Below are 26,478 nucleotides of genomic sequence, written 5' to 3' on the forward strand. Positions count from 1 at the left end.
CTCCCATCAGCTGTGATGCCTGTCCCGATCCACTCAAATCCAAGTGACACATACCGCGTACTTTGTCGGAATATCGAGGAGTGGCTTGATCTTTATGGAATGAGCCCCATTAAGCCTAATAGCGTCCGTGCATTCGATAAAGTACCACCAACACTCCAGTACGTAGCGATTTTCCATCTTCGTCTTTTCACAGAAAGGATTCACATAGACACCACAGACCCCTTTCGGATGGACCTCACCGCTGGCTCTTTGAACGACAATGCGAGGTTGGATATGACGGAAGAGCTGGCCAAAGCATTAACAGCGTGGTTAAGGTGATACAATCACACAGCATGCACGAGATACAACCTCTCGAGGTTCCGGAGGATTGGAAGGCAAGTACATATAAAACCTCCCAGGTTGGAGATAATCATGTGATTGCTCCTGCAGGATGCTATCTCAAACGAGTCTATGAACACCACTACTGCGCTGTTACAGACATCGCTGCGCCACTATATAGACAATTTGCACAGTGCATGGCCCAGCATCCCTGTGATATTGTATAGGCCGAGGTCTCATTTTGCGACTATACCTTATCCAAAACCAAATCTAACTCTGCACGAGTTGTGGGATCCTCACATGACTTTGTACAGTGTTGAGTGGACCATCTTCAAGATTTTGTGCAAGGGAGATGGTGGCGTGACTGGATACAGCGCGCTCGGTCCAAAGATATTCTATGATGCCCTATTACCTGCTATCTGCCATCAGATTCGAGGTTGCAGAGTATCCAGGTCTGTTGCGTGTGCATTTTATGAACACAACCTTACGATGTCATCTTCAGGTCAACTCCCGTCGTCTTTCCATCTTATTCCGCCGATTATGGCTCTTCTGTCTGCCTTGACTTTGTCTGTAAACCATCAATGAACGCTCTTCTCAATGATCTCCCTGATGGATATGTGCCGATCCTATTTGCCGCCCATCATGTCGATACCCTCCACGCATTCGAACTATCAGAGATCTCATACGTTCGTCCGGGACCACCGGAGCTCATGCCAGACAGAAGGCCGGGCCTCGTGAAGCTAGCCAAGGTTTTTCAGCCTTCGTTACAATTGCTTGTCATGCACTTGACGAAGAAATATCGAATCGATGATTATCAATGGCGCTCCGACTGGAATGTAAGTAATCGCCCACGCTGTTCAAGGAAGCAATCAACTAACATGCCGTACCAGCCAATCATTGGCAAGAAAGATCCTGCATGTTCGAGACCTCATGTTCCGGAGAAATATTTTTTCTTCGGCATGAATTACTCCCAAACCGAATGCATCATCTACACTTTCTTCCCGCGCTATGAAGTCACATCCTCCGGGCGGGTGGAGTGGGGATTCTGTTGCTACGAGGCACATAATCCCTGGACCACCGACGACGTCGACCCACTGCATCGCGTTCACTTGATCAACACCTTTCTCAGAATCCAACGCCATACTGCTGAGCTTGTCGAAATTTTCAAAGACGTATCTCATTTGTTAGGGAAAACAAGATGTCTCTGACGTCAGCCAGTTAGTGCATACCCCAGCTGTAGAAATATTAGAATAACCCCTCCTTTTCGATGAGAATTTGATACTCGTTTTGCATATGTCTATACTTCAACAGTCTTTGCGACACTTTATAAAGTAAATGGACTCGAGATAAAGCAATCATAAGGGGCACGAGGTTGATACTCATGATGTTTCAAACATATCTGTTTCCTCATCTTCTTTGGCTTTCTCCTCTGCAGCGGACCCCTCTGGTATTTTCGTCGTACTCTCTGCCACTTCACAATAGAAATAGTCTTCATAATCATGGGACACTTGTTTATTGAAGTCAGCTGATGTCAGTATGCCGTCAGTCGCACTGGACCATGTCTCTCATAGCGTCCAGCATCGAGGCAGCTTGTCACGAGCCCATCGCAGCTGACTATGAGTAGTTGTGAGTACTAACTCACTCGCAGCAGGGCTCTACCACAGCAGCTCGCGCATGTGCCAGACGAGCATGCATGGGACGGCGGGAGCACTCGCACATCCGCGCACTGCATAAGGAGGAGCCTCACAGCATAATTTAATTTAATCTAATCCGAGAGCCTACACCGCATCACCCAGATATCGCACACCTCAAGGCCTCAACCCACGCACATACGCCCTCTCACGACGAAGCCCCCTCCGCCGCCGCCGCCACCTGCGCCTCTGCCCTCGTCTCCTCCACAAACGCCGCCAACGCCCGCTCCGCGCCCCCCGACACGATCGCCTCCCGTGCCATGCGCACGCCGGCCTTATAGTCCGGCGCGGCGCCCGCAACGACCAGCAGCGCGGCCGCGTTCATCAGCACAAAGTCCAGCACGGGCGCCAGGCGCGCGGGCACCACCACCTCCCCCTCACCGTCACCGCCATCGCCTGCCGCGCCGCGCCGCAACGCGAGCAGCGCGCGCAGCGTGTCCGCGTTGTCCGCCGGCGCGCCGCCCGCGACGCTCGCGAGCGCGTGCGTCGGCAGGCCGAACGTCGCGCCGGGCTCGAGCGTGCGCTCGACGACGACCGCGTCCCCCGTCGCGGAGTCGCGCGTCATCTCCCACGTGCGCGTCGGCCCCGCGCAGCTGATCTCGTCGAGGCCCTCCGCGCCGCACACGATGAGCGCGCGGCGCGCGCCGGCGGCGGCGAGGGCGGCGGCGAAGGGTGCGCCGAGGGCGGGGTCGGCGACGCCGATGAGGGTGTATGGCGGGGAGGCGGGGTTGAGGAGGGGCCCGAGGAGGTTGAAGAGCGTGCGGAAGGAGAGGGCGCGCCGGGCGGGGGCGAGGAGGGCGAGGGCGGGATGGTAGTGTGGGGCGAGGAGGAAGCGGAAGGGGAGCGTGCGGAGAACGTGCGGTGGGGCGGGCGTGGTGGTTGGGGAAGGGGGAGTGGGTGGGGGAGTGAAGATGCAGCCGAGGGATTGGAGGAGGTCGGCGGAGCCTGAGGAGGAGGTGGAGGCTCTGCTGCCGTGCTGCCGCGCGCGCGCGATCAGTTACAGATGCAGATGGGGATGCGACGCGATGCAATGTGGGGCGGTGTGCTCACCTTGACGACGTTCACGGCGCCGGTGCCCGCGGCGACGATGGCCGCCGTAGTGCTAACGTTGAACGTATTGTGCCCGTCTCCGCCCGTGCCGACGATATCGACGAGCACGGCGCCATCGGGTGCGTCGATGCGCACCGCGCGGGCTCGCGCGCGGAGGGATGCGGCTGCAGCGGCGAGCATGTCGGGGCGGTGTTCGACGCGGGCGATGTGCAGCGCGGCGAGGAAGGCGCCGGTCTGCTCTGGGAGAGCGGCATCTGGGGTGAAGAGGTGCTCGAGGGCGCGGTGGAGGTCGGCGGGGGTGAAGGCGTCCGGGGTGTGGACGAGCTTTGCGAGGAGGGGCTTGAAGGTGGCCGGGGATGGGGAGGGGTCTGCCATGGCGGATGAATGGATGGTGAGAGACTGAGAGTGCGAGCCAGTCGAGATATTTCAAGGCCGGTTGGAGATGCGATCAGTTTTCCCATCGCGCGCGATAAGATAAGATAAGATTTTGATTTGTTCATCGTATCGTACAGCAGATCACAACGAAGCAGGCGCCCATTTTATAACACATACGCATCCGCCCTCGCGTACGCCCACTCCTTCGGCTTCTTCAGCACCCCCATCAGGCGCGCCTCCTCGCTCCCCTCGAGCTCGCCCACCTCCGTGCGGTACTCCCATCGCGCGACCTCGGGGAGGCTCACGAGGATGCTCTCGATGCGCGCGCCGGGCGTCATCAGCCCGAACTTGGTCCCGCGGTCGTACACGAGGTTGAACTCGACGTACCGCCCGCGGCGCAGCAGCTGCCAGCGGCGCTCGGCCGCGGACGTCGGTGCGCGGGCGCGGCGCTCGAGCAGCGGGAGGTACGACGGGATCAGCGCGTCGCCGGCGCTGCGCACGAACGCGAAGATCGCCTCTTGCGAGAACGGGCGCTGCGCCCTCGTGTCGGGCTTGGCGGGGGGCGCGGGATCGGTAGGGTCTGGGAGGCGCTTGTGCGGCGCGTCGGTGAGGTCGTCGAAGAAGAGCCCGCCGACGCCGCGCGTCTCGCCGCGGTGCGGGAGGTAGAAGTACTCGTCGCACCAGCGCTTGAAGGCGGGGTAGAGCGCGGCGCCGTGCGCGTCGCACGCTTGCTTGAGTGTCGCGTGGAAGTGCGCCGCGTCCGCGTCGTACAGGTACGACGGCGTCAGGTCCGACCCGCCGCCGAACCACCAGGCGAGCACCTTCGGCGGGGCGTCGGCGTCGGCGTCGGTACTGGTGTTGGCGGTGGTGGGCTTGTCTGTGATCTCAAAGTATCGGTAGTTGGCGTGCACGGTGGGGGCGTGGGCGCTGCGGGGGTGGATGATGAGGGAGATGCCGGCTGCGAAGAAGGGGAGGGAGGCGGTCGAGTCGGGGTCGTACGGCACCGACGCATGGTCCGCGCGCATCTGCTTGATCGCGGCGGGCGGCAGAGAGCCATGGATCACGGACACATTCACGCCGGCCTTTTCGAGGAGCGTGGTGGGAGGGGGTGCGGCGGGGTCGGTGGGGTAGGGGACCTGGAAGACGCAAGAGATGCCGTGGCCGCCCTCGGGGCGCTGCCAGGCGTCGCGGAGGAAGGGCGGGGCGGCGGGGTCGAGGTGCTCGAGGGCGGAGACGATCTTGTCTTGGAGGGTGGTGATGTAGGCGGCGACGCGGTCGCGCATCGGCGGAGGGGACGTCGACATGGCCGTGCGCGTGCTGGTGCTGGTGCGAGGAGCACAGCGCGGGCTCAGGCTTATGAGCCTCTGTGCGGTCCCACGGTGCAGCCGCATCAGATCTCGACGGCGCCGAGCCCCAGCGTCGAGACTGCACGCATCGTACCACCACCGCGCTCGTCGCCTGATGTTTTTCTGCGCGTGATCCTCATTCACTCTACGTCCGCGGCAGCGACGACGACGACGACGACGACGACGAGAGGGCTGGGCAGGCGATGGCCATCTGTGTCTGTCACGTGATGATCCTGGATTAGTCGGGCGCGTGCTTGCCTGCGGGATCCTCGTTCTCGTCCTCCCGCTCCTCGTCCCCAGCTCCGAGCCTTCCTCGCACACACACGCACCATCCTCGAGTCCCATCGCCATGGACGCCCGCCTGCGCCGCGTGAACAAGGAGATCGCAGGTACGCACGCACGCGCCCACGCGGCCCCGGCGATCCATCCCATCGCATCCGCATCCGCATCTGATCCCCACCCGCCTGCGCAGACTGCAAGAACGACAAGTCCTCAAATGTATCCATCGACCTCGTCGACAGCTCGCCCTTCCACCTCATCGGCTCCTTCCCCGGCCCAGACGGCACCCCCTACGAAAAGGGCACCTTCCAAGTCGTACGTCCCGTCCCCCCTCCTACCTCCTTCCACATTAACCTTCGCTCACCCTGTCTCCCCCACCGCAATGCCACCGCGATACCACCTCCCCCCGCCCTGCAGGATATCGTCATCCCCGACGCCTACCCCTTCCAGCCCGTCAAAATGAAGTTCCTCACAAAAGTCTACCACCCGAACGTCTCCTCCGCCTCGGGCGCCATCTGCCTCGACATCCTCAAAGACGCCTGGTCCCCCGTGCTCACCCTCAAATCCACCCTCATCTCCCTCCAGTCCCTCCTCTGCTCCCCAGAGCCGAACGACCCCCAGGACGCGGAGGTCGCGAAGCACTACATGACCAGCCGCGGCAGCTTTGACGATACTGCGCGCTATTGGACGATGGTGTATGCGGGCGGGAACAAGGCGGCGGCGGAGGCCGCCGCCACGGCCGCGGGGGCCCGCGACGAGATCGCCATCGCCGGCCTTGAGCGCGCGCACGTCGACCAGTTCACGACGCTCGGCTTCGAGCGCAACAAGGTGGTGCGTGCCATGCCCCCTCTTTATTTTTTCGCCCGTTCTATCTGCGTCGCGCGCGCGCGCGCATGTAGTGCGCCCGCGGGAATGGGGCCAGCGGCTGACGCCCGTGTCTGCGCGCAGATTGACGTGCTCCGGCGGCTGAATTACCGCGGCGCGAACGTCGCCAAGATTACGGAGGATAGAGTCGTCGAGGAGCTGCTCAAGAACTAGCCGCGCAGCCGCCCCGTGGCCTTCTTGTGGCCTCCGCCCCGCCATCCCCGCGCACCTGCACCCGCGCAGAGTCGAGTCGAGCCGGGATCCACTTTTCTCGCGCACGTTCCGTTTCGCTTGTTGTCCCTCTTTCTCTCTTTCTCTCTATTTCGAGCTTTTTTTTCCCTTTTTTTCGTCGTTGAATGCATAATGCATCGCTGTTCGGCTAGACTGGACTTGCGCCTGAGCATGTGTTCGTGCGTGCGTGCGTGCGAGTGCGACCGTGCTGTGCCGTGCCGTGCCGTGTTGTGCACTACCCTGTCTCCGCCGCGCCCGACGCGTGTCTGTCGATGGGCGCGTGACCGTGGCTGGCTAGGCGTTCACGCGATTCGGCGGCAGGCGTTTTGTGAACGGCATGACGAGGCAGAACAAACTGATCCCACCGGGGCGTCCCCAGCCCGCTCGAGCGTACCGCGTCGGATGTGAGTGTTGAACGCGGTGTTTGGGTGTGAATATAGCTAAGCATGGCGCGTGGTGCTCGGACGTGAACGCCGCGCGCGACGCGCTCGACGCGTGTCTGTCGATGGGCGCGTGATGGTGGCTCGCTGGCTTGCTGGATAGATAAATGGTTGGATAGGCGGACACTCACGGGCGGGCGTGGTGTAAACGGCGTAGTGAGGCAGAGCATACCCGAGCACGGTATAGCTGAGCATGGCGCACGCTGCACGCAGCTCGGACGTGAACGCGACACCGGCGCGTATGTGCATGAGTCATGAATCAACGCTTCCTCTGCAGCTATCATAGACCGGCAGTACGGACGCCAGACACGATGCATGGGACAGGTGTCGTGAAAAATTCAAAGTGCGGGCAAGGGCACGCACCCTCCCTTGTATATTTTGATAGTGCAAGCCGGTATGGAGTGTCACGGTCAACAAGACAAAAGATAATTCCCATAAATAAGTACATCAATAAACAAAACTGCAAGGATTCTACCATCTATGGGCTGCGACAAGCGAGTGTCCGTCGCGGAGTTGGGGACAGCTGACTTGGGGAGGGGCGAGTCGGTGGAGCCCATCCAGAGCAGCTGCGTGCACGAATGACGAGAGCAGGACGTGTCGGCGGCGTGCGAGTAAACACAAGCGGACGCGGGGGAGGGTGGGGTCTCGGACGCACTTTGTAATGTCGCGATGCCGCGGCCTCGCAGAAGGACCGGGGATTGTCGTCATCGCCTTCGCCGTCGTCGTCGTACTTATCGTCCCAGTAGGAGTCGGCCTTGGTGGCGATGTTGTTGATGTCGGGGTGCGTGGGTGCACTGGGGCCGGCCATGGAGGGCGAGTGGCGGATGGAGAGTTGCCCACCCGACGCACGGCATGGGTGTCATGAAAAGTGCGTGTGAGACTGCGCCCTCCCTCGACAAGACAGAAACATATTAGCATTCTGGATGTATGCGTGAACGCTGCAATGAACAAAACAGAATACATACCATTCCATCGCCCGCCTTTGCCTGATTCCCGCCCCCCTCACACTGTCGCCCCAGCCTCGCCGACTGTGACTAATACGTGAAGGTCCCGCAGCCTGGAGACGAGGTCGTACAATAGCCCGTGCACGCGTACAGCCCTGTCCAGCGCCTGCAGCGCATTGAACTCATCAGCGTTGTAAAATTAGCTGGGGAAGGACCCAGCGTCGCGGGCGGCATGCCAGCCGATAACGCGGACACACTGCCCGCGATGCTGACGACGAGGAGGTGGTGCCGGCGCGCCTGCGCGCGTGCTGGACTTCGTGCTGACGAATGCGGCCGCACTTATGGTCGTCGTCGGTGCCACACCGGACTACAGGGCGGGTGTGCTCATGGCACACGAAGCGATCGTGTCAGGGGGTGTGGAGCGGGCGTCGCAGGCGTTTGTGGAGGAGACGAGGGCAGAGGTGCAGGTGGAGGCAGAGTGGGCTCCGTCGTGAGAGTGTGCGATGTTCCTCTGTTGCAGCTTCCACACTCAATAGTGCGTGGACGTGCAAGTCCTCCCGCCGTCAGTCCGCCTCGTCTGGCACACTTCTGGCATGTGAGCGAGCTTGCGCTTCTGCATGCCGCATGTGCTACAGTCCCACCCCGCGTCAGCAGCCGCGATGCGGGGCTCGTACCAAGCCGCCTCTGCTGAACTGGACGCCATGTGAGACACCGTCCCGTTCATCTGAGTATGACTGATATACTCGCTAACTTACCAGCAACTTACCAGCATCCAACCACGCCCAGCGACGTGGACAATCTCGTGCACCACCGCCGCCATCATCATCCTCTACAGTTGTGCGGGGCGTAGCCTTCGACCTATAGATACTCCACTCCCCAGTCCACTTCGTGCCTCCTATGTCCCCGTCGATCCCCATGTCAAAATTACATGCATATCGCTGATGCCTCGGAATGGAAACCATATAAAGGAGAAGGAAACCTGAGCCGGAGCTCAGAAAGGCTGAGAGAGAGATATTGGACACCGTATGTGCCATTGTTACTTCTACCCTCTTTCCTAAAATACAATACTTGTGTGTCGTTGTATCGTTATCGATACTGCACCGCACATCGTCCCTAATAATCCCCAGGGGATATCTGTGGTATATTAGCAATATACCCGGAATCAACCGCGAATATACCCACCTCCCCTCCGGGGATATTCACGGTCGATTCAAGGTAATGTCTTGAATATACCGTGAATATACCTGGGTACCGAGTATATTCACAGTATATTGTGGGTTTATTCGAGCTCGATATCATTCCAATCACTTTATATGCGCTCCATAGATAGAGAAATAAATATATTAACAAATCATAAAACTAATACATGCTATTGAAGGCTACACGACAATTCTAAGGCTTGAAAGATCTACAAAATATACTTGAAGAGGCGAGAGGTGCGAATCCCGGCTAGATGTTCCCCCGCATACGCAAGCAGCCACGGCGCGCATCAGGGATGGGACGACCAGCACCTTGACGCAAGAATCTATTGCGGTGGCGGGAGCGGTGCGTCCGCGCGTGGCCTCGAATTCGAGGAGTACATTTTGGGGGGTGCGTCGGGCTGCGGCACCGCGCTGTCGAACACGAGCACATCTGGTAGCACGCCACGCGCACAAACGCAGCCGCTGGCGAGTGCATCGGTGCCGGCAACGTAGAGGCGCATCCTGCGGAGAAGCGGGGTGAGCATGCGTGTCAAGGCTGAGAAGATCAGTGCGGGAAGAGACAAGGTCACCAGGAAGGGTTGCAGCTTGATAAGGTTGGCGAGTGCAGGGAGCGAGGGGAATGGAAAGAATGCGGTGTAGTGCGGGGGTCAGTACTGCCGTGCGGGGGGTTAGCACTGTGACACGGAGAGCCCAGATGAACACTGGCCTCACTGATGTTGCTGCTGCTGCTGCTGCCCCGACGACATTGGCACTTGCGCGCGCACCACAGACTCTGAGGCTAATCCGAGCCACCATGCGCATGAGAAACACAGATGCTAGCACCCACGCCAACGCCACCAAGCTCAGCCTGTGCTTACCCTTGATCTCATCCATCCAACGTTCACGCTCACACCCGCAATACCCACCGTTCTGACAATTCTTGCCGCACACACGTCGTAGGCTGTGCTTGCAATCTCCTTCAGTCCCACCCCGGCCCGCCCTAAATGGACGCATATATGCGCTCTGATCCCGCATTTTCAGGCATTAGATCTGATTATATGAGAAAACCGGAACTATAGAGCATATGGAAACATGTTTCAGTGGGAGAAAGACTCACCAAAATATGTGCACACTGGAGGCTCCTAGAGAGTAAGACGAAGGGAGCACTTAAGAGAAATCTCGACGCTGTCCGACGACGCGCACTCATCAGGTGACCGTCGAAATGGATGAGTCATCTCCCAGTTGGGATTGACTGGGGGATATTTGAGGGATATTCCCTGACGAGTATATTCCAGGTATATTCCAGGTATATTGCTAATATACCCCGAATATCCCTTGGGGATATTTGGGGGCAATGTGCGGTGCTGCTCGCCCTCTGATACCCACGGCCTTGTCATGGCTCTTCCACTCTCAAAGCCTCCCCCCCCCTCCCTCCGACATCCACCCCTCCGCCCTCCCATTGCGATTGACTTCATACATGACAGTACTACACCGTTAATTCATGCGATGGATCCATATCGAATGCAGGCCCATATGGCATATCGGGGCCTGTTGCAGGGGTCTCACGGGAGACTGGCGATCTTGATCAAATGACGGTGAGCATTGCACCTCTGCTATCGAGGTACATCCAGACGGAGCTTACACACATGTGGTAGATGGCCGCTTGGTGTCCGTGTGACCTCTATGTCTCGACAAGCATCTATGATGTGCCTCAGAGACAGGTTGAATGCTAGAAGCGCATTCGTGTAATGAAGGAGTGCGTTCATTCAACGATCGTCCGTCTGTCTGAGGACCGAGTAGTTACGTGGTGCGTTAATGAGTGTCGGCGTGCAGTGATTGACCCGTGGTCGCCGTTACCATCCTCGCTTCCTTGCAGCCTTCGTGTGTGGAACAAGCAAGCCTCTGGGTGTCATGCACGCATGCATTTTGATTGTCCTCATAGTGAAAGGCGCACACATACTGCGGTGCGCGCATCTCACCTGATCCTTCCCTAGTTCCCAGGTCTCGTCCATCTCCTCCACATCCAACACTGTGCAAAATGGCCTCTATACGTGAGTTGGATGTCCATGTTTTTTTTTTTTGGGGGGGGGGGGGGGATGTGAGTTCCGGTGCATCACAAGCGGATACTGATTGAGGAATCAGATTGTTGAGCACTGTGGCTCGCTACTTTCATCAGGTTGTCCATTGAGTGTCGCAGGCGCAGTGCCCTTCTCTTGGGAATCAATACCTCTGATGGCCTATCATTACACCATCTTCATGCCCATGTCAGTGCCTCTGAATGCTTCTGAGCTTCTGCCTCTGAACATAAGAGACACCAAGTGTGTCCGATTCATGCCCCCGAGGTGCATTTCTGAATGTCTCTCACAGTCGGTTGTCACGACTCTGCCAATTTGTAAGTACAAAGTAACTTATTGGCATTGCACTTCTCTAGAGTAGAAATGAAGCAGTATCGTACCGCGATCAAGCCCTGACGCGAAGCTAAAATCTCAACTGCTTATCAGTCAGACATGGATAGGAAAAGCAAACGAGATGCTTGGTGTGTGATGCATCGTGTATCCATCTTCGAAGCACAGAAGTGCGCTTTTAGCTCGGAACACAAGCATCGGCGTGAGGTAGCAAGTGAGAGCATGTGGGGCCTGTCGATAGTATGTCTCAGCTTACTATGTGCGAGGTGTCGCCGCTGCATGGATTGATCTGTACAGACCGAGCTGTGGCACAATTGGTGGTGAGGTCGATAGCAGGGCCCTGATTTCAGAAACCTGGACATAAAGATCTGCCCTCTTTCTCTCTGTGATGCCAAACATCTCAGTTGCATGATATCTTCTGCTCTACTCCCGGGCTATGAGAGTGATCATCGTGAGCTGCCAGCTCAGCAGAGTCCCCAATGCCTCACACACCTGTTTGAGCCTGACAACATGCATCTTGGATCTCCTTGTTGCCTTGGGTGTAGAATTGAGTATTCATGAAACACATATGGGCAGGTAGATCAGGATGATTCTTCTGATGCATGAGAGTGTGATCTTCAGTATCTATGCAACTGACAAGTATCAATATGATGAGTTCATGAGTCATGCTAGATAATTATTTAATCAGTATCTTTGTCCTCCAGAGTTTGGTGATATATAAATCACCATGATTCATGGTATAGACTACTTCACACTCCTTCTATTCATATCCAAAATCTCAGCATCTACTCTTACCAGTGGTCTATACCATGAATATATCTGAAAGCCCTGAAATTATTCAGGATGTTGGCACTGTCCTTCTGAGAGATATCTTGCAGCTAGTCATTATATCCCTTTTCTTTGGTTTGTTATAATTGTCTTTATCTTGGTAGAAAACTAATCTAAAATTCAAATATTTAGGAATTTATGCCGTTTTGGTTCTATGTTTGATATATGTTTTTCAGCAAGTTTTTTATATCTATTTCAATTTGAAATGTTCTAAAGTCATATAGCCAAGGAACAATTATATCAAGGGCCAAATCATATATGTTTGCTGCCACTTTGCTAATGTTTACAGGAGCAGCAATCATATGGTTGCTTTCTATGATTATAGTTATTCAAAGCATCCAAGATGTGCTTCTTTTGACAGATAATCAGCTATTAGAAAACAAGTTTCCCAAGATTAATCAAGAAACTAGTATCCTCAGTGTTATACAAGTAATTATCCAAGAAGTTGTTGTTTGTTATTTTTAATATTATGATATGAATAAAGGACTTAAATAAGTTTTAGGCACTTTTAGGAAACATTATCATAGTATGGAGAGCCCAAACACTATGGAAAACCCATTATATCATGGTTTTTCTTAAAGGGACTTTTATAATAACTACAGGTAATTTTTTCTTTAACTCTTATTTATATTTACAGTATTGATTTATTGTTAGTGATATTAATTTTGAATTCTATAACTAGTAGTATTGGAGATGAGAGATTACAAAGCTGGGAATTTTTTTCTGGAGTATGGATTCAAATAGCACAATGGGGGCTAGAATTAATACTAAACTTGGTGGCCACAATCTTGATTGCATATAAAGCATGGTTTGTATATTTTCCAAAACAAAAGCTTTACTTGTATAACTAATTTATTTTATCTAAAGGGAATATCGCCAATCTATCAAGGCTTATTTGATAAAGAACAAAAAAACTCAAATTGAAATAATGCTAGCTTTGCTAGTAGAATCTGGCATTGTTTACTGTGGTCTATGGGTAATGATTTTATAAATATTTTTTTACCAGGTTAACTTATTCAAACAGATTTTTCTTATTGGTTCACAATTTATAAGTATTGATAGCTTTACCAATCAATTTGATGTTATGAGCTTATTCTTTACTGTAAGTGATCTTTCTACTATTATAACTGCTCTAACTAGTTAATTTTAGGGAATATATCCAACAATAATTATGATTGCAGTCAGTTTAAACAATACAGTTGAGGAAATGTCAGGAATTTCAATTTCAAAAGTCCATACCTCTATTCAGCAAGAGCTTAGAGATGTTGAAAATTTAGTGGAAGCAGAAGTTAATCAGCTACAGTTTATTGATAATTATGACACTATACTCAATATAGAGATCATTGAAGAAACTAGGGAAGAAATGACTTGGTAAGTATTTTTTTGTGTTATATAATATAGTATTACTGATTTAATATTTTTAGATTTTTTTTTCATAGTACTAGACAAACACTATTTTGTGGAATTCTTTTTTTTGAGTACATAGGCTCATTTCTTGATTTGTTATAAATACTTCTTGACCCAGATGCTTTTTCTGAAGGTTGTCGTAGTCTATAGACAAAAGATACTTTTAGCTTTATTTATTAGTATAACAAGTATACTTTCCTACTATAGTGTTTTGTGGAATTGATCTATAAGTGCATAGTCTGTTTTTATAAGGAGATACCATATAGTTATGGCCTCACACTTTAGGTAGAGGTCATAAATTGCTAACCCTCTATACTCTACTAAGTTTTCATATAGTTACCATGCCTACACCCTCATAACCTCCACCTCCACTATCTTCAATACCTCTATATCAAACTCCAAACATGATACTGCTCAATTAACTTGCTTTTGTAAGAAAAATCATTCTATCTTGTGGTAGCTTCACCATTCCAAGCAGAAAGATAGGGTTTTCTTGCAAAATGGCTTGGAAGGCTGCAAAAACAATCTTGGAGTCAGTTTGTTCTTTCTTTTAGTCATTTCTTGTTACTGATGACATTGTGTATACTTCTAATAGATCGCATTATATAAGGAGTCTATTAGATCATTAGATAAGTAACTCACAAGACTACTGTTTACTAGTATTGTCTCTACCTCTCTAGCTGCTTTGTTATAGGCTATGGGAAAATCTCGGTTCTTTTAGGTTCTCTCTTTAGATAAGTCTCCTAGTATTACTACTACTATCTTTGTAGGAGCCCTAATATCATATGCCCTTCAGTGCTAGCTTATACCACTTAATAAATCACAAGCTTAGTATTCTACTCTAGATGAACCTACTTTAGTCTCCCCTCTATGTATACTCCTACCAGCCATACTCCCGCTTATAGGTACAGCAAACTGTCACACCTCTCTTCTAGCATCACATATACATGCCTCCTATAGAAAATGAGTGTTAGTAGATATTTTAGAGGAGCTTGATGGTATTTACAAGTGGCTAAGAAACCTTAAGCACAAATTGGTAAGAACTACAACCATAAACATCAACTATTAGTATGATATCTTGGTTAGTATAGATATATAAGGCTGTTAAGCCCCTAGCATCTAGAAAACCACCTCCTTGTATTAGCTCTGGATTATATCTAATAGTGTCTAAAAGTATCTAAAAGTGTTAATAGCATCTAAAAGTGTTAATAGCATCTAAAAGCGTCTAATTTCATAATTGGGAGCAACACATTGTGAGCATTGGATTGGTTTCTAATTTCATGATATTAGTACTAATTCTATATTAAGAAGTCTTTAATTAGCAGTAGGAAATAGTAAGTACTACTGCTCTACCAGTGAGAATGTAAAGATGTGGCATATTCTATACTGTTTCAGCACATTACTCTCCTTCATATATGCCTATACCATTATCTTGTAGCTCTTTTGCTGACTTTCCAGCTGCTTTTACAAGGGACATAGAAAGAGAGAAATGTGCATTGATGCCCCCAGCCACTTTGTTGGCAGCTTGGCAGCTGCCACAAGAGGCTATGAAGACCTAGGTATCTTGGCCTTGCACACAAGATTATTGAAGTTGTCATTGTCAGCCAATGCCTGCTACTGGTCATTACAGGACACAACATGCAGGTTAGGCTTAGGGATATGCTATATGCAGCCTTGCAGACCTTGTCTATTAGTGTAGTGGTTAATACTGTCTTGTGCAGCATATAATCATCACTACCATTGATATTACAATTCTCAGTGCTATCCACATTATCTATTGCCTTGTTATACAGAAGATGCTCAAACTTGGTGTTTTTCTCTAGCTATTGGGCTGTGGAAAAGACAGTCATGTTGGTATGTAGTGCCAGAATAATATATTTGCTTGCCATGTAGGAAATATGTGCACTAAGCATATTTAGATCATCTCTAACAATCTTATGCTTATTTATACATAAACATGCCATATATATACCCTTGTCCCTACCCTCCATCTTACTAGTGGCCATTTGGATAACCCCTTTCTCTTATTGGATCTCAATTATTGATAATCATTAATAATACTAATTTGAGCTAATTATGGCTAATTATTCATAATCATATTTTTGATCACTTTTTGCAAATTAAGATAGCATTGTCTATACTAGTAGAGTCCCATTGAATATTATACTTAATCATAGTTTTACATATTCTAAATCCAAATTGTGTAAGTACTATAATTTGTTTTTACCCTATATAAAGTGTGTTATTTATTTTCCAATGGTTTCTTATCTTCTTAGCTAGTGTTTAAACTAAATCCTGAAAGACCTGACTTTTTGGGTATTTATTGACCTGTTTATTTATTAGATAGAGGAAAGATAAATATTGAATAAATTTGAGATATTAAGGTTGCCTATATTATGTCTACTTATTTAGATTACCAAGTTTATATATTAGACCTTGTGGCTTAGTGGCTTAGAGCATCTGTCCCAGGTGCTTGTATACACAAGGTTGTTGGTTCAACTTTGGCAAAAGGCAAGTTTGTTATAAGGTATATTCTGTGTTTAGGTATTCAACTAGTGTTTAAATAAACATGACTCTATAAGAAGGCTATGAGAACTATGATGCTTGATTTATTATTATTATTCCGAAATTTCAAGCTATAATCAATCCTAATAATTCCTAATTTAGGAAAATTATGTCTAATTAGAACAGTTTTAGGGGGGGTAAGCAAATAATCTCTAATCCTAATCATTCTTAATTATGCATCAATAGAACTAATCAGAGCATAATACAAGAGAGTGATTTTCCAGATGAACACTTTGCTAACCCTAGGATCTAACTTATCCTCAGATCATCCTGCCCCTGCTATTACCCTCAACCTTCCCACACTCTATCCCTACCACCTCCACCTCCACCTCCATCCCCATGTTCAGCCCATGGATGTCACCTCCCTAGCCCACCATTATATCACATTCCATCTTGTATTCTCCCACTCTGAGACCCCTACATCATCACATTCCACCTCCACCTCCCTTGCATTGTCTATATTGCTGTAGATGCCCCAGGACCCCCAGGTTGGTGACTTTATTAAGGTCCTCTTGGGCTCTGCATTGTCAGCCACTATAGACCTTGTGGGCAATGCGATAGGGTTCCGTGAGTAATTCACAGACAGTTATTAACAAATGTTAATAACATTTGCCCCTCTGAGGAATTTCTAACATAAGTTAATAACAGATTAATAACAATTGTATATAAATTGTTATTAACATGTTAAAAATCGATTTATTTAAATGTTAATAAAGAAAGTGGTGTTATTAACAAGAAGTCACCAGCTCCAGTCAATATCGGAGCTGGGAATGGAAGGGGGGGCTTCAGGGGGGGGGTGGGGGACTTGTGGCAGTGTACCTTGGAGTATCAGATAGCAGATCCACGAAGGCCTCCTCACAGATTGCAAACTCCTGCATGATATTGAGTGCAGAAGCCCGGCACGGGGGTCTTCTCTGTCGGCCATCTGTGTCATGGTCCGAGTTGTCTGGGTTGTCATCAGAATCAGAGCCATCCAAGGTAAAGGTGGCAGTGTCCGCCATGTCAGTAGTGCCCTCGGGTGATGAACGAGAGACGCAGCCTTGAGATTGTCTTCAAGATTGCGGAACTTGATGGTCGGGCGCTTTTTTGGCACTTTGTCTTCGGTCTATAGAACAGATGAGCCACAGCATGGGAAAGAGAGGGATGTACATACCACATGGGTGCCATACCATTGTCCAATAACAGTCATATCCATGAGCAACTGTGCGCACAGGTGTCCCCGCAGTGCTGAATTGAACCAAGTGAATCTTGAACTGGTCCGCTCATCCAGCATTGAGTTCACGAGAATGGAGAAGACTTTCTCAGCAAGCATCTAAAAATGAATAGGAAGGGTTAGTTGTATGCAGAAGGAAGTGAGGAGCTGCAGTGCACTGCAAGAATGTCTGCTTCTGGATTGTTTGTGAATTGCCACCACCAGCCCAGAACATCACCATCTTGGATGGGCTTGGCCCTGTCAAAGGGGGCCTTCTCCCACCAATATGCATCAAGCTGCAACTGGAATTTTGCGATGGCCATGGCACTGCCAAGCCTTTTGAGTACAGGGTGCATGCCTTCCGGATGGGTATCCATATGCTCCACCATTGGCTTGAGCATCTCATCCCGAAGGAATGCTTTCATGCAGTTAAATAGACGAGGATGTGGAATATTGAGGTCAGATCCCTGTTTGGGAATCACAATGACAGGATTAGCAGTTGCAGAGTTGATCAAGAAGTCCGACCGTGGGTATCCTGTCACCAAAAATAAATGCAACATGAGAATCTATTCAATTGAATCAGGAAAAAGGCACAAATGAGGATCCAATGTGAAAGCCATGACATCATCTGGAAAAACACCTACTTGTATTAGCTCCGGATTATATCTAATAGTGTTTAAAAGTATCTAAAAGTGTCAATAGTATCTAAAAGTGTCTAATTTCCTAATTAGGAGCAACACATTGTGAGCATTGGATTGGTTTCTAATTTCATGATATTAGCACTAATTCTATACTAAGAAGCCTTTAATTAGCAGTAGGAAATAGTAAGTACTACTGCTTTATCAGTGGGAAGGTAAAGATGTGGCACATTCTATGCTATTTCAGCATATTACTCTCCTTCATATATGCCTATACCTGTTACGAACTGCTCGTTCGGTAACCCCGAGAGTAGGAGGTTCTTCCCTAGGTCACTCGTGGGGGATGTGTAGAACGGTGGTCTTGACTGTACGTGTAGCACAGGAGCCAAAGATGTATTGCGATGTAGCAATGAAGGATACTGTAGGAAGACAGTACCAGAATGAAGGTTCCTGTATGTGAAGATACAGGAGAACGAAGAGAATAGACTGAAGAACCTCAGCCTACTCTATGGGCCTTTTATACTACTTTAGGAAGTAGGGCGTGAGAATACCGTATATGTATCCGTAGGTATTCTATAAGTCGTCTCTCTCAATAACGACTACTCTTGTGCTTCTCCGTTAGTCTCCTTCCGGCCAGGAAAGACTAGGAGCTCAATGCCCGATGTGTGAGTAGTTTGTAAGGCGGCGTTCCATGCCCGCTACGCAATAGGCCCGTGATACTCGACCAACGATAAGGTGATCCATTGGGAGTGGATGACCAAGGTTACTATCTGTACCTTGTTGTACGCCTCTCCTTGTGAGGCCGCTTGATATTTGTTATGATTGTGTCGGTATAGACCGCCGTTAAGGCCCGACAGAACGTGATCATAACAATACCCCCTTTCTACATCCTATTCGCCTGGTAGGACAATGCTTTTGCGCTTCATCGCCACTCCATATACGATTTGCTTTCTTGATCCAAAAATCGGTCTCCGGATGCGACTTCCAGGACATGACTTCGTTTTCTGGGAGGAAGATCGACTTACGTCGTTTGATCCTCTAGGAGTTTTCCATCTCCGTTGAGCTGTTTGTTTGTCGAGTCGTGAGGGTACCAAACCTCCGCTCTGTAGGATGTTCTTCCTTCACCCCTCGGTTGTTGTGATCTTTCCTGGATTCTCAAGCCAGGATGTCAGTCCGGTCGGTCTCCGGACAAGTGTCAAGAAAGGCGTATGAATGCGAGTGGTGTGTGGATGAATAGAAACTCTAGCATGTGGGTTCCAATTCGTGTCATCAGGTTCTTCTTCTTCCTTCTCCAAGGGCCAAACCTCAGTGTTTCCAGGATAGTCGTTATCCTCGTGATTTCTGTTGTTCCTCTTGGCGTTCAGAGGATGGCGTCCATGGGCAAGTAGGTTGATCGCTTTACAAAGGCTTAGGCCTACTTCCCCAGAATACCATCTTAACGTCCCAAGCAGTATCGCTCCCATACGGTGAGCTCATCTCCGGTGAGGTTGCAGCCATAAATCCCAAGCAGTATTGCCCCCATATGGTGGGCTCATCTCCAGTGAGTTAGTTCGACGTCCAGAGTTTGTTTGATTCACTATGCGTATTGGGTTTGAGGCAAGGATATGAAGAGAATTAGACTTGAAGGGTGCCGTGAGGAGTAAGGAGGAGTCTGACTCCTTCTCCGGATCGGCTCGTTTGCTTGCATGAATGGACATTAAGACCATAGCTAATATATTTGTCGGGTTGCGAGATATATCCACGATACAGTTTAAACGTCTTGCCGGACGTTCCGTAGTTTATCGTCATTGCGGACGATACCTAGTTTTATGTCGTTGCGGATGATACCTAGTTTTACGTCATTGCGAACGACAGTAGTTTACTTCTAGGTCATTTGCGGACCTTCTTCATCATCAACATGGAATATCTGTGGGGAAAGATGTTTCTGCACGCCGGAATTTCCATCGGTTGTGTGCATAGGGCCCTAGACCAGACTTTATCCCGCAGATTGCCACTGAGGCATGATGGGAACGGTTTATACTATATCAAACCGGATAACTTATAACGTCTCAATATTAGGAGACCGCTCAGTTTAACGCCGTGAGGTAGGCGACTTGCAGTTTAACGCTGTGCTTTAGGTGAGCTATCGTCTGACTGTGTCCCTCGAGTCACGATAGGCTTTTCCTTCCGAGGATGAAGGTAGTTTACCGTCTTTTCGGACGTTGTCGACACATTCTCGTCAAGAATGATGTCGACCGATGATCCCTATCCTACAAGGGACGAGTAGTTTAACGTCATCTTGGACGGTTGGTGACCACGGTCTTGGTCAACAACCACAACTCCTATTCGGTAAGGAGCACGTAGTTTGATGTCATTGCGGATGATTGACAGCATGGCGGTCAATCCACAACTCCTATGCGGTAAGGAGCAAATAGTTTTCCGTCATTACGGACGCATTGGTGTCCAAGGGATTGGACGTCAATGACAGCCCCTAGGTCCAGGGGCACTAGTTTAACGTCATCGCGGACGCGTGAGGATAACCTTGGTTTCCACCACGCACAATCCTCATTCTTGAGAGGACAATAGTTTATCGTCGTTTCGGACGCATGGTATCTTGTCAAGATCACCACGCACGATCCCTATGCTTGAAGGGACAAATAGTTTTCCGTCATTTCGGACTGATTGGCGACCAAGGTCATGGTCAACAATCACGACTCCTCTTCTTGATGAGAAGCAAGTAGTTTAGAGTCATCTCGGACTATGGGTGTCGCCACATTCAGGCACAGCCCATGATCCCTAGAACAAGGGACAGTAGTTTTACATTGTTTCGGATGTCCGTAGTTTACTGTCGTTGCGGACGTCGATGCCATTTCCATTGCAAAAATGGCCTCGAACAATCCCTAGGGTCAAGGGACGGTAGTTTAACGTCGTTTCGGACGCATCGTAGTTTATCGTCGTTGCGGACGAACTGGCGGAATAGACTTCTCTGTATGAGTGGCCCGCTCTTGTCATTCTTCCGCTATGTGGGCCAGACAAGAGTCGCATGATCTAGTCCCTTCCTACTAGATCTTCGACTCGAGGCACGTGTCCTAGTTGCCTCCTGACTAGGTCTTGGAGCGGAATTTCTTGTACTTCGACTCCAGGACTAGACTGAGCACTCCATGAAGAGATGCTTGCTCTTCCATGTCCCCAGACCCCTCGCTTGGAATTGAACCAAGTCGACCCGATATTCTTTTACCGAAAAGCGAGTGAATATCGGAAGCGCTTCGACCTCTTACAGGCAGGGTTCTGCGACGCGGATCCTCCCGAAAATCCGCGCTTCACCAGAATACAACCACGCTCCTTGGATCAATGGTAGTTTTACGTCATCTCGGACGAGGGTAGTTTTCCGTCATTTCGGACGAAGACTAGTTTAACGTCATTGCGGACCCTAGTAGTTTATAGTCATTGCGGACCAAGCCTTTGGTAGTTTTACATCATTCTGGATGTTATTTTATGGCCTTGCATCATTTGTAGGAAGACTTGTGAAGTAGAGGTGGCCCGGTCTCTACATCATCTCATGCGCCAGCTGTAGGATCCCCTAATGCGGAAACGATCCTGTAAAACAGGAGATCCAAAGTGGGATGTCCCAAAACACCAGTCAGACCTTGACTGTGAGGGTTCACTTAACGAGTTATGCATCATAATTTCTTGACTCGGACTTGCAACCGGTTATGTATGGGCACTTCGCTGTACCAAGGCGAAGAGCCGGCTTGTCGACACCTACGAGTAGAGTATATGTCATGTAGAGGGTTCCCTAATGCGGAAAAACCCTGTAAAACTGAGGATCCAAATGGGACGCTCGATGCATCTGTCAGATTAACTCCTTGACAGCGAGGATGTGAAAGGTTCCGCCGTAGGTCGTACGTGGAATTATGCCCGCTATTGTCCTTGATTCGTACCATCATTTGAACCTAGGACTAATGGTCAGGTACTTCCCCTGCCTTCTTATCTTTTCACAGTTTTAAGACATGCAGGTCCGATAGTTTAGACGTCATTCCGGACGTGGGGTAGTTTAACGTCTCTTTCGGATGAGGTCGTACAGTTTAACGTCTTGAGGGACAATCCTAGTTTTACGTCGTTGCGGACGATCGATAGTTTAAGGTCATTTCGGACCCTAGTGGGGAAGGAGTTCCTTAACTTCCTTACCCCCTTTTTTCGCTCCGCAACTGGCCCTCTCTAATAGTCGTAGGGTCCTTGGTACCCATCGCCTCCTTCATCAGGCCGATAATAAGGATCGGCGTCGTCATAATTTCCGGGGTCGTCTAAAGCGTCCCACGCATCGAGCTCGGATCGAGTCCAAGAGCGATTACTTCTAGCCTCCGAATCAGCGCGGCGAGTTCTGCGGCTACTTTGGTTATTCTGTCCCTTGTCTGTACGAAATCGAGCACTAGGAGGAGGCGTTCCAGGCCGGTGTCGAACACTCCCGCCAGTAGTTGTTCCACGGCGGAGGGTTGCCTGGGTTCCTCGACTCCTTCTTCCCTCGTTTCTTCGATAGATGGGTGGTTCCTCCTCGTCAGTACCCCCATGGGATAAGGGAAAATTTCGTACCCAGTGAGAGGAGGATGTCGTGGGATTGCTATGTGCTGTACGACTTTCCCGTGGCCTCGGTGAAGGGCGTTCCATGACCGTGTGCGGAGTCCTTCTTGGATTTGGTACAGGCGTGGGACGTTCTCCGGGACGTGGTACATTCCAGACGACAACGCGGAAAGGGTCGGTTCTACTTGGTTGGACGGTGCCCAGTTCTCCGGGGAAGAGGAGAGCTGGAAGGAGCTCTCTGTTGACATACTGGGAGAATTCGTCGGGATGGATGAGGAGAGCTTGTGGTCGTCCGTCGTTGTGTTTATACCAAGAGGCGGTGTCAGGGTCTGTTTGGAGGGCAAGTCCTCTGATCTGGAGACTGGCACTAGCCAGTCGTCGAGGTATGTCGCTATGCTCATTCCTGGGTTGCCCTGCAGCGAAGTTAGCGAGTCGTTGTAGGGCCATGGCTGTGGCCATTTGTATTACCGCGGAGATAGTGCTTCGTTGGAGGAGCGCGTCCGCGTGTCGCTCCAATTCTCTGGCGTGAGGATCTGTACCAAGGGTAGTTCTTCCCATGGAGCGGGGAATCTGTCCACCAGTTGGTACTGGCGGAGGTGCAGCTCCCTGTATAACTGGTATCGATTCAGTTTCTCCATGGCTTGGGAGTTGAGCTGCTGTTCTTGCTCGTAGTCCCGAGGGACCTGCAGCTCCAATGCTCGCCGCGATTGTAACAGGAGGTGGAACTCCCACTGGTACTTCGTCAGAGCCCGGTAGGTTTCTGTCATCAGGGTTTTCATTCCGTGATGCATCTTGTGGGGCCCCCTGGGGTGACGGTCGGCGAGTTCTTTCTCTTTCTTTGAACTTGGCATAGTCCTCGGCATCGTCATCTGAGAAGTTATTGAGGTGTGGAGTGAGGGCGACGACAGCGGGCTCTGGGCGGTGAGGACTGGTTCCTCTATCAATTCGTCCAGCATTGCCTGGGTGAGGACTGGTTCCTCTGTCCATTCGTCCGATGTCTGGATTGGACACCATAAGGACGACATCAGGGGAGGAGTTTCTGGATGGTGATGAAGCATCGTGGTCTTCGTGGAGGAGCATTGAGTGAAAGGAAAGGAACTTGAGAGAAAAAAAAGTGGGGGAAGATGGTCCGTTTGGAGCTCTCTGGTCGCTCTTTTATAGGATTTGCCTCTGCTTTTCAGGGTGTTCTCGGACGAGGTTTGTCAGGGTACTGGTCATGAAACTCTTTCATAGTTTCTTCCGCTGTCCCTTTTAGGAGAGTGTAGGGTTCCCAGGTGTTGTCTGCCTCGGGGTATCCCGCCCACTTGACCAAGTACTTGGTTCCCCGTCCTTGTCTTTTTGAATCCACGATCATTTCCACCTCGTAATGTTCTTCATCGTTTAATACCTCCGGTAGTGGTCTTGCGAAGTTTTCCCCGTGTGCCTCGGTTTCTCTATACTTGGTGAGTGTTGCGGCATGGAACACCAGATGGATCTTCCATTGTTGGGGAATTTGAAGTCTGTACGCCAGGGTCCCTATTTTTGCCATTATTTTGAAGGGTCCATATCTTCTAGGGGCGAGCTTGAACTTTGGATGGGTTGTCCGGATATGGGTTCCTTCTAGCCATACTTGGTCTCCTTCTTTCCACTGGGGAAGTTTCCTGTGGAGATCCCGGTCTTTGGCGTAATTGCTGGCTATTTGTAGGCTGGCTGCGGCTTCTTCCTGGACTTCTGTGATCATCTTAATGCATTCAGCTACCACGGGTACCTTTGTCTCCAGCGCCGTATCGGCTGAATAAGGGGGATTGAACCCGTATAGCACCTCGAAGGGAGATTTTCCGGTGGCCGAATGTTTTCGCGTATTGTGCGAGAATTCGGCAAACGGCAGAAGGTCCACCCAGTTATCTTGGTGGTAATTGCAGAACGTTCTCAGGAACTGTTCAATTTCCTGGTTTACTCGTTCTGTCTCTCCATCTGTCTGGGGATGATAAGCCGTGCTGAGAGCCGCGGTGATTCCTAGCCGTCTCCAGAGTTCTCGGGTAAACTTGGCCGCAAATTGAGGGCCGCGATCGGATACAATTTTGGTCGGCAACCCATGTCGATTGAAAACGTTATTCTGGAAAAGCACGGTTGTTTCTTCTACCGTGATCATTTTCTTGCATGGGGTGATGACTATGCCTTTGGACAGACCTTGGTCCACTACCACATTGATTGAGTCGAAACCCTTGCTTTCGGGTAGATCCGTGACGAAGTCTGTCGAGATGAATCGCCAGGGGACGTTGGTAGTTTCCAAAGGATGGATAGGAGGGTGCGTCTTGTGTGTCAAATTCTTGGTCGATTGACATACCGCGCATCCGTCCACGTAGTCGTGAACAAACTTTGTCATGTTTTGCCACCAATAGTGTCGTTGTACCATTTCCAGCATTTTGGCTCTCCCCGGGTGTCCTACTGCGGGTGTGTCGTGATGTGTTTTGACAATTAGTCTTTGTATGGTATCATCTTTTGGGACGCATATATGGCCGTTTCGTCTGGTGATTCCGTCTTTGTGTGTCCAATGTCCCAGTAATCCTCTCATTCCTTGTGGCCCTACTCGCAAGAGTTTAGCGAGGGCTACCCTTGTCAGGGCATCATGTTCCGATTTTGAGAGTCGGATGAGGGAGATGAGGTCTGAGGACACGATTTCCGTGGATTTAATATGCCGTGTTGGGGATGGTTCTACCAGTGTTTCGTCGGATTTGTTAAAAAGGTTGGCCGGGAGCAAAATTTGAGCTTTGTTGTCAGATTCCACCCCCTCACTTAGGTCTGGACGCCTGGACAGAGCATCGGAATGATTTGTTGACCCGGCTTTGTAGCTGAGTGTGAAATCGAATCTGCTCAAATAGAGGCTCCAACGGGCGTGTCGTCGTGACAGGTCGCGCGCCGTTTGGAAGTGTTCCAGGTTCTTGTGATCTGTCCAGATCTCGAATGGGTGTCGTGCGCCTTTGAGGTAATGGTTCCAGTGTTCCAACGCCTTTATGATGGCCAGGAGTTCGCGATTGTGGACATCGTAATTCCGTTCTGCTGGTGAAAATGACCCGGAAAGGAATGCAACTGGGTGCCAGTCGCCATCTTTTCCTTCTTGCAGGAGGGTAGCTCCGTAAGCAATTAGTGAGGCATCCGTTACTAGTCGATATGGATGCATGGGGTCCGGGTAATTTAGAACGGGTTTACTGATGAACGCCCTTTTTAATCGTTCAAAGGCTTCCTGGCACTTCGAAGTCCAGTTCCATTTTGTGTCCTTTTTGGTGAGGTTGTGCAGAGGGCATGCGATAAGGGAGAACTTATTGATGAAACGCCTGTAGAAATTTCCGAGACCTAAAAAGGAGCGAATGTCTCGGACGGTGCGTGGGACTGGCCAATCTTGTATAGCGTCCACCTTCGAGTCTTCCATTGCGACATGGTCTTTTAAAATTGTGTATCCCAGATATTGGAGTTTTTCTTTATAAAACTCGCACTTTTCTGGCTTCAAATAGAGGTCGTTGTCGCGCAAGATCTGGAAAACTTGGTTCAGGACTTGGATGTGTTTCGCCATATTTTTGGAAAAGATGAGGATATCGTCCATGTATACAGTTATTTTCCGGGCTGTGATGAGTTCTCTAAAGATCATGTTCATCATGGCCTGGAAGGTGGCTGGTGAGTTGGTAAGGCCGAAGAACATCACCGTGGGTTCGTAAGAGCCCAGCGGAGTGATGAAAGCTGCCTTCCACTTGTCGCCCTTCTTGATTCGTATATTGTTGTATCCCCACCGTACATCCAATTTGCTGAAAATGGTGGCCCCTTTGATCACGTCCAATAGCTCTTGGATTAGTGGAAGGGGGCACACATTTGGGATGGTGTACGAGTTTAAATGGCGGTAGTCCTGTACCGGATGCAGTTTTCCATCTTTCTTTCCTATAAAGAAAAATGGGGCTGCCATTTGTGAGGTGGATCGACGGATGGTCCCCCGAGTAAGATGTTCCTTGATGAATTTCCCTAGTTCATCATGTTTCTCTGGGCTCAAGGCGTAGATTTTTGGTACTTGAGGTTTGAAGGTCGGTTTCAGATCTATGGCGTGGTCCCAATAAGTATGCTCTGGGAGTCGCTGCGACTTTCGTTCGCTGAAAATGTCCAAAAATTCGTGATGCGCCTTGGGGACTCTTTCCTTTAGAT

General features: G+C 50.2%; 12 protein-coding genes across 12 annotated transcripts; 5 read left to right on the plus strand and 7 right to left on the minus strand.

The window, feature by feature from the left end:
• Positions 1-15: 15 nt before the first annotated feature.
• HETIRDRAFT_316905 (uncharacterized protein) lies at positions 16-1,526 on the plus strand (the record flags this gene model as incomplete). The annotated part of the gene is made up of 5 exons (XM_009548503.1): positions 16-158; positions 218-398; positions 430-770; positions 821-1,154; positions 1,209-1,526. 5 exons carry the CDS (start codon positions 16-18, stop codon positions 1,524-1,526), a joined length of 1,317 nt encoding a protein of 438 aa, XP_009546798.1.
• Positions 1,527-2,193: 667 nt separating this feature from the next.
• On the minus strand, positions 2,194-3,410 carry HETIRDRAFT_239495 (uncharacterized protein; the record flags this gene model as incomplete). Its single annotated transcript, XM_009548504.1, has 2 exons — positions 2,194-2,985; positions 3,060-3,410. Coding segments are annotated over 2 exons (1,143 nt in total), but the record flags the coding sequence as incomplete, so codon positions are not given.
• Positions 3,411-3,530: 120 nt separating this feature from the next.
• Positions 3,531-4,753, minus strand: HETIRDRAFT_409772 (uncharacterized protein). The gene has a single exon (XM_009548505.1). It carries the CDS (start codon positions 4,736-4,738, stop codon positions 3,599-3,601), a length of 1,140 nt encoding a protein of 379 aa, XP_009546800.1. The 5' UTR covers positions 4,739-4,753; the 3' UTR covers positions 3,531-3,598.
• A 376-nt stretch (positions 4,754-5,129) lies between these two features.
• Positions 5,130-6,306, plus strand: HETIRDRAFT_434426 (uncharacterized protein; the record flags this gene model as incomplete). The annotated part of the gene is made up of 4 exons (XM_009548506.1): positions 5,130-5,169; positions 5,253-5,374; positions 5,477-5,890; positions 6,008-6,306. 4 exons carry the CDS (start codon positions 5,130-5,132, stop codon positions 6,095-6,097), a joined length of 666 nt encoding a protein of 221 aa, XP_009546801.1. The 3' UTR covers positions 6,098-6,306.
• A 142-nt stretch (positions 6,307-6,448) lies between these two features.
• Positions 6,449-7,402, minus strand: HETIRDRAFT_101267 (uncharacterized protein; the record flags this gene model as incomplete). Its single annotated transcript, XM_009548507.1, has 4 exons — positions 6,449-6,681; positions 6,726-6,797; positions 7,070-7,160; positions 7,250-7,402. The coding sequence occupies 4 exons, from the start codon at positions 7,400-7,402 to the stop codon at positions 6,449-6,451; spliced, it is 549 nt and encodes a 182-aa protein (XP_009546802.1).
• Positions 7,403-7,879: 477 nt separating this feature from the next.
• Positions 7,880-8,402, plus strand: HETIRDRAFT_451826 (uncharacterized protein; the record flags this gene model as incomplete). Its single annotated transcript, XM_009548508.1, has 4 exons — positions 7,880-8,016; positions 8,075-8,133; positions 8,193-8,241; positions 8,297-8,402. 4 exons carry the CDS (start codon positions 7,880-7,882, stop codon positions 8,400-8,402), a joined length of 351 nt encoding a protein of 116 aa, XP_009546803.1.
• A 661-nt stretch (positions 8,403-9,063) lies between these two features.
• Positions 9,064-9,486, minus strand: HETIRDRAFT_451827 (uncharacterized protein; the record flags this gene model as incomplete). The annotated part of the gene is made up of 3 exons (XM_009548509.1): positions 9,064-9,241; positions 9,310-9,393; positions 9,452-9,486. The coding sequence occupies 3 exons, from the start codon at positions 9,484-9,486 to the stop codon at positions 9,064-9,066; spliced, it is 297 nt and encodes a 98-aa protein (XP_009546804.1).
• Positions 9,487-11,933: 2,447 nt separating this feature from the next.
• HETIRDRAFT_168785 (uncharacterized protein) lies at positions 11,934-13,319 on the plus strand (the record flags this gene model as incomplete). The annotated part of the gene is made up of 9 exons (XM_009548510.1): positions 11,934-12,027; positions 12,085-12,119; positions 12,169-12,402; positions 12,455-12,554; positions 12,607-12,760; positions 12,820-12,928; positions 12,977-13,054; positions 13,103-13,240; positions 13,290-13,319. 9 exons carry the CDS (start codon positions 11,934-11,936, stop codon positions 13,317-13,319), a joined length of 972 nt encoding a protein of 323 aa, XP_009546805.1.
• Positions 13,320-16,184: 2,865 nt separating this feature from the next.
• On the minus strand, positions 16,185-17,676 carry HETIRDRAFT_427349 (uncharacterized protein; the record flags this gene model as incomplete). The annotated part of the gene is made up of 5 exons (XM_009548511.1): positions 16,185-16,289; positions 16,310-16,458; positions 16,744-17,029; positions 17,078-17,236; positions 17,296-17,676. 5 exons carry the CDS (start codon positions 17,674-17,676, stop codon positions 16,185-16,187), a joined length of 1,080 nt encoding a protein of 359 aa, XP_009546806.1.
• A 4,275-nt stretch (positions 17,677-21,951) lies between these two features.
• On the minus strand, positions 21,952-23,391 carry HETIRDRAFT_418199 (uncharacterized protein; the record flags this gene model as incomplete). The annotated part of the gene is made up of 1 exon (XM_009548512.1): positions 21,952-23,391. The coding sequence occupies one exon, from the start codon at positions 23,389-23,391 to the stop codon at positions 21,952-21,954; it is 1,440 nt and encodes a 479-aa protein (XP_009546807.1).
• A 187-nt stretch (positions 23,392-23,578) lies between these two features.
• HETIRDRAFT_247622 (uncharacterized protein) lies at positions 23,579-23,908 on the minus strand (the record flags this gene model as incomplete). Its single annotated transcript, XM_009548513.1, has 1 exon — positions 23,579-23,908. A coding segment is annotated over one exon (330 nt), but the record flags the coding sequence as incomplete, so codon positions are not given.
• A 1,842-nt stretch (positions 23,909-25,750) lies between these two features.
• HETIRDRAFT_318224 (uncharacterized protein) lies at positions 25,751-26,125 on the plus strand (the record flags this gene model as incomplete). Its single annotated transcript, XM_009548514.1, is given in 2 exon segments — positions 25,751-25,955; positions 25,968-26,125. Coding segments are annotated over 2 exon segments (363 nt in total), but the record flags the coding sequence as incomplete, so codon positions are not given.
• Between the last annotated feature and the right edge of the window lie 353 nt (positions 26,126-26,478).

This window comes from Heterobasidion irregulare (assembly GCF_000320585.1).
Source record: "Heterobasidion irregulare TC 32-1 unplaced genomic scaffold scaffold_05, whole genome shotgun sequence".
NCBI classification, from domain to species: Eukaryota; Fungi; Basidiomycota; class Agaricomycetes; order Russulales; family Bondarzewiaceae; genus Heterobasidion; species Heterobasidion irregulare.